The following is a 5899-nucleotide window of genomic DNA, read 5'->3' as shown; positions in this document are numbered from 1 at the left end:
ATTTCGATCCACATCCATGGACTACCGATACTCTTCACCAAGCACATGACGATAAAGGCACCAAGTGCTCGACATTGAATCATTACGGTACTATTAAAGCAAGATGAGAAGAATAAAGATAAATATTGAAATCATTGGATATTCTATGAACAATACATGCATAAGATAACCCTATATGATACTTCAACTAATTCTTAAAGTTCTTCACATTTATTTTTTAATGTGCTTAATATTTAAAAATTATGATTTAACTAACTCTTGGAAGATTAAATAAGCTCACTTCAGCGCAAATTTATTTATTTATTTTTTTAAATACTTCACCGCAACATTATAAAAATAAAATATAATAATAATTTTTTAATAGATAAAAATTAATTTTTACTGATACATAAAATGATATTCATGACCAAAGGGTTGCACCAGAGATCGAGCAAAATGCAAAACTGAAAAACATTTTACAACGGGTAATTTCATTAACTTATTGAGTCAAGTACAAACTGTTTTCAAGCTCGTCTCATGCACAATAATTATCATTGAATACAATGTATGAGAAAATAAAACAAAATAAGGCCGAAGTTTATATGTAAACGAAAAAAAAAGTTTTGTAATCTACCAATTTCATCACCTTAGGACAAGAAATATCCAGCAGTTGATTGATAGCTTTCCTTGCACTATATGAAAATCTGGACCCATTATCAGTCCCACATGCAATGACCCAAGTCTTTCAACAATTAAATAGACCTTTCAAACCCTTAAGCCATCTCCTCATATAACATACCTACCATGCTATCAGATTATTCGATTAATTTTTTCTCTCCTCGAGAATTAAATTCAATCTCGAGTCTTAGGTATCTCCATCCAAAGCTTTACCTTTTAGTAGTTGGCCATAGAAATAGTCATTTAAGGCTGACTACCATAGAATTTTCAATTGAATTGATTTAAGATTTGAAACACACTGTTACAATAATCTTCTTATTTTAGTAAAGGAAAGAAGAAACTACATCATAGGAGACTCTTCTCAACAAAGGAAATTTTAACCTATCTAACTTAACAATCGTCTGAAGTTTTTTTTCATAAGTTTTCTAGCAGAGAAATTTCAGTGCACTACCCAGAATAAATCAACTTTATTGAGAGGGCAACTCAGAAACAAACCAAATTCTTAATACTATGCCTTCAATGTGACAAAAATAAAATGAAGAACAGAATACACCCTGAATCTTACAGATATTTGAGGGGGAAGAAGAACGATCTTACAGTTATTTTTATGCATTCTGGCTGTGTATACACTAAAAACTACACTCGTAATCGGACCAATACCTATGAAGAACACTAAAGATAGGGGAAAAAATTGTGAGTTTATTTCATCTGTGCAGCAGATACCTGAAACTGAATTCATAGGGCCTAATTTGGACAATTTGAGAAAGAGGTTCGCTTTTAGCTCTTTCAAGACACTTCATAGCGTCTTTTCTGAGCACCATAGGGAGTTGAAGGCAAATCCAGTCCAGCAATGAATCCAAGTCTTTTGCAAAGTCAAGTAGATACCATTGTAGAAGTTTTGGGATGATCAATTCATTATTTTTCGAAATACCAACAGCTGCCTGTAAGTATTCCCTTTTCGCAACTTCTAGCTCAGTTTCTACATGAGCAGCAGTGTAAATTCTGACCTGTTACAATATGTCAAAACAATTCAGAAATAGCATGAAAGAAATCAAAGTACCCATGGTATAAAATGTCATGAACTACCGAGGGTCTTAAGAAAAAGCCTCTTCAGTTGTCAGTAAATAGGCTACAAACATTTTTTAACACTCATATTAGATATTGTATTGTCTTTAGGTAAGGAATGATTAGTTTGTAAGGATAGTAAATTCAATCAGAACTCGAGCTGACTAAAAAAAGAGGGAGCTATGAATTGCAGATCTAATGACTCTTATCAGAAATATTCAGTTATCTCTCTGGAGTTTGGTTAGTAGCAGTAAATCATCTGACTTTTGAGAACTTACAGCGGGAGAGGACCAGCTTCCACAAGAGAGCGAGAATGTAACCAATGGTTCAGATAACTCCAACCCAAAGGTGCTTCGTGCAACCATCAACATCTCATCTTTTTTGGATCCTTTCGTGAAAGTCTGAAGAGAAGTATATATCAATTATTATTGTAAATGATCAGGATATTGTAACTGCAACTAAAGACCACAAACAAATTTAGTAAATATGGTGAAAGAGACTTGACTTACAAATTTAGAGTGGTAAGGTAAACGCAGAACAAAATGTTCAATTGTTATAGCATTTAACTGGTGTCCCCCCACATTTATTGTTGCCTGCAGAAAGTCATGGAATTACAGATAAGCGAAGGGATATATATCTAGATCTACAACACACTTGCAGCATATTAACATCCTATATCACTGCAGAACAAGACAATATGATCAAGTACACATGCTATTGTTACAACTAAGCTAAGGAAAGGCAGCTTCCAGTACCTTTTGCATCAGTGCAACTATTGTCTCTGGTTTTTCTGGTATTCCATGTTCAAGATATGCCTGAAGCAAATAATTAAGCTTATGTCATAGTCTTATAACATAATTGGCATGGATAATGTGTTCAAGAAAATAAGCTGTACATACATTCATCATGCATGAATTGTAGACATTTATCCAGAAAGCAAGCTTTTCTTGATGCGTGAGCCTTTGCAGTTTGACAGTGGCAAGTTTCGCGATGAGTATTCTGAAGATGCAGATGGTTTACCAATACCCACAGTGAGCTAACCATTAATTACAGTGTAAAGATAATAAGCATAAAACTGAATACACTTACCTTAGTCGACGATGTAAGAATAAAGAATTTGTTGTTCTATTTGCACTAAGTGAACGAGCATCAACTGCGTACAGATTTTTGTACGGACCAATATCTCTTCTACCAAATCTAGGCCATGTATCATATGGATCCTGGAGTTCAATGTAACCGTCTTTGTCTGGAGAGGAGAATGCAGCAGAGGGAGGAAACTTTTCCATGCTCAACCTATTCTTCGATGTGTTCATTCTTGAGAAAATGCTCAATAAGCACTTGAGGATATTCTCAGATATTGCATTTGGACTTTCATGTCTCAATTTCCGCTCATCTTGAAGAACAGGGGGGCTAGGTTCTGCATCATCTTGGCTGTCATTTCTGCAATAGACCTGAAAATTCAGAACCCAAATTTTGATTATTTCACTTTTCATTCTGCCTTAAAATGGAACAGATAATATATCTTGAATCCCTCACTAACCTGAGATTTCTGAGCATCTGAACACTTTTCTGGTGTTTTCTTCTCAAAGGAAAGTCTCCTAGTGGGAGTTTTCACTATCGGTGACTTCCGGTTTGGTGATTTCAGCTTGTTTTTTGTCGAGCTACAGCATGATTGATTTTCTTTATCTCCCCCATCATCTAAAACTATACAACAGCACAAAAAATATTTAATTTTTAAGCATTTAAGACTCCAACATTTCATTCTGGGGGAGTGACTGAGAATGAAAAAAACAGGAACTAAATACTATTCATAATTAAGCATGAATTGATTACCAATTTCAGACTTAGAAGAACTTATAAAGTTAGTTTCATCTTGGGCTACATTCCTCGGATCATCCGTCGAATCATTAGGACATGACTCATTTGAATTATTTGTGCTTTCTTCATTCTTCTTGGAGGATGAAGTATTTACTGCTTCTTGATACAGACCTTTCCTAAAACGTACAATTTGTTCTTCCAGCCTTACAACCTCTTCCTCTAAAACAGCAACTTCAGCCAAAAGCTCAAGGGTCTGGAAAATAATAAAAATAGCAACACTTTCATTAGGACCACTTCCAACTCTATTGTTGAAGACCCCGGCATGTAATAAACACCAGTGAATTAAACTCCTCAACTACATTGCACCCCCAACCCTCCCCCTCACCACAAAAAAATAAAAAATTCTTCGATCTTATCATGTTACATATTCCATTCAACAATAAGGTCAATAACTTAAGCCTTATCTAATGGTTTTAGCCAGCCTATTCACAATGCAGAGTTGTCATCATCATACAGCTTGGACTAATTATTTTGATGAATACTGTACTACAGCATTATCTTGAAACAGACTAATCAAAGGTTTAATAAAAATAATCTGCAAGAAACAGCAATAAAGCAAACAGAAACAAGTGAACAAAAAAAATAAAAAAAAAATAACCCAGCAAAATCATAATTTCCTTTTAAAATAGAGCTCCCAAAATAGCATTCGATCAAAAACAGGTAAAAAAAACAGCATATATAAGCAAGAGTATGAACTGAGTTAACAAAATATATCATCAGATATGATCCAGAACTAACATAAGGAGGAAGGTAGGCCGGAAGACGAGGAAGAGTCCCTAGAGGCCTAGTAAATGCCCGTTCAAGAGCTCTATGTACATTCTCCTCATGCCTCAGTTTCTTCTTCAACCTATCAACCTGAAATACATTGGAAAATCAACTCTTTCTAAGCATCAAAGCAACATTGATCAGCAAATATAACCCAAAAGAAGAACTGAAATCACACATTAGATTCATACATCTTGAAGTAAAGCCAATTTTTGCTCTCTACTCGAAATTCGTCGAATTAAGGTTGGTTTGTGAGGTTCCACTGACTTACTCCTCAGCATTCCTTGCTTCTTCTGATACTGCAGCATCAAACAAGTAGTGATAACTGATAAGTGAAAAAATTTTAGGTGTGAAAAAAAATAATTTGTAATAATATAAGGTGAAATTCCTTCCTTACTATTATTAACTTATCAAGAAAAGAATAGATTCTAAAAACAGAATGACCCACAAAAAAAAGACAGCTAAGAGATAAATGAAAAGAAAGGCAAACATCCCACTACTGATAAAATGCATGGATTATCACTTTTTCTATACTTCAGGATTAATGATGCTAAAAAGACAATTAAAGAAAAAGAAAAAAGAAATAAAATTGATAAAATCACAACCACTTGAAGAATAACAACTACAATACCGATTCGTGAATGAAAAAAAAAAGATGGGTCGACTACCTGAACTAAGAATTTATCTCTTGTGGGCGTCCACAAATATCTTTTTCTATTGTATCAAAATCACAACAAATTGAAGTTAAAAGGACTAATTTCAGAACTACTTAAAACAAGAAATTGATCAAATTAAATCAACCATTTGGATTAAATTCCGAAACCCAACTCAGAAATAGATTGAATAAAAAAAGAGATTTAGTAATTTACTTGATCATGCTTCATTAGAAGTTTATGATTCATCTCTCAATGCTGAAGCTCATAAATCACCACATTCAACTGAAAAATAATTTCAAAGCAAAAATAAATAGATTAAAGTAAACAAAAAAATAGAAGAAAAAAAAAATCAATAGTATGAAAATGTGAAGACATTAAATGCATTATAATCTCAAAATATTATTACCATGAAGTGCATTATTAAAGAAAATGTGAAGGAGCGGGAAAGTTGAAAAGGGTAAAATTTACAATTAAAATTAGGAAAGCAAAGCAAAATTGGGTTGAGTAGGATTGTCCTCGAAGAGTGTGTTTAAGGAGCTGAATTTCCAGAGAGAAAGAGGAGAGAGAGAGAATTGAAGTGATGAGGAGAGGTGGAGGAATGTGGCTAACTGGCACTTCTAGCTAAGCAAACATTATTATTATTATAAGAAAAGTTTATATTATATAGTTTCAGTAATGTGACAAATTGGCATTTTCGCATTTGAAACTACATTGAATATTATTATTTATTATTATTCTTATTATTATTATTATTTTTTTTTTTTTTTTTTGAGTGGTTGGTCATCTGAATTTCCTAACTCTAGATTTGGACATTGGAATTAGATTTTGTAAGTTAGGGGAATTGATCATGTTGGTATAAAAGTTAGTACCTTAACGAC

General features: G+C 33.4%; 1 protein-coding gene across 2 annotated transcripts; it reads right to left on the bottom strand.

Annotated features, from left to right (window-relative positions):
• Positions 1-436: 436 nt before the first annotated feature.
• On the bottom strand, positions 437-5617 carry LOC145586280 (uncharacterized). 2 transcript variants are annotated; one of them, XM_081643067.1, is made up of 13 exons: positions 5428-5617; positions 5235-5303; positions 5034-5079; positions 4557-4664; positions 4339-4455; positions 3556-3793; positions 3263-3426; positions 2812-3173; positions 2622-2721; positions 2478-2537; positions 2232-2315; positions 2001-2123; positions 437-1664 (listed from the first exon to the last, which is right to left on the bottom strand). In XM_081643067.1, the coding sequence occupies exons 2-13, from the start codon at positions 5240-5242 to the stop codon at positions 1362-1364; spliced, it is 1713 nt and encodes a 570-aa protein (XP_081499193.1). In that variant the 5' UTR covers positions 5243-5303; positions 5428-5617; the 3' UTR covers positions 437-1361. The 2 variants fall into 2 exon arrangements, with proteins under 2 accessions (XP_081499193.1, XP_081499194.1); XM_081643068.1 differs by lacking the exon at positions 5034-5079.
• Positions 5618-5899: the final 282 nt, after the last annotated feature.

The sequence above is a fragment of the Chenopodium album genome, chromosome 16 (genome assembly GCF_948465745.1).
Source record: "Chenopodium album chromosome 16, dcCheAlbu1.1, whole genome shotgun sequence".
NCBI classification, from domain to species: domain Eukaryota; kingdom Viridiplantae; phylum Streptophyta; class Magnoliopsida; order Caryophyllales; family Amaranthaceae; genus Chenopodium; species Chenopodium album.
The sequence above is the reverse complement of the archived record's forward strand: the minus strand, read 5'-3'. Positions and strand labels throughout refer to the sequence as shown.

Coding starts and splice junctions, on each gene's coding strand:
- LOC145586280 (XM_081643067.1), bottom strand. Junction 3,427..3,555: donor TTCTTCTAAGTCTGAAATTG/GTAATCAATTCA, acceptor GCTGTTGTATAG/TTTTAGATGATGGGGGAGAT. Junction 2,124..2,231: donor TACCTTACCACTCTAAATTT/GTAAGTCAAGTC, acceptor ACTTCTCTTCAG/ACTTTCACGAAAGGATCCAA.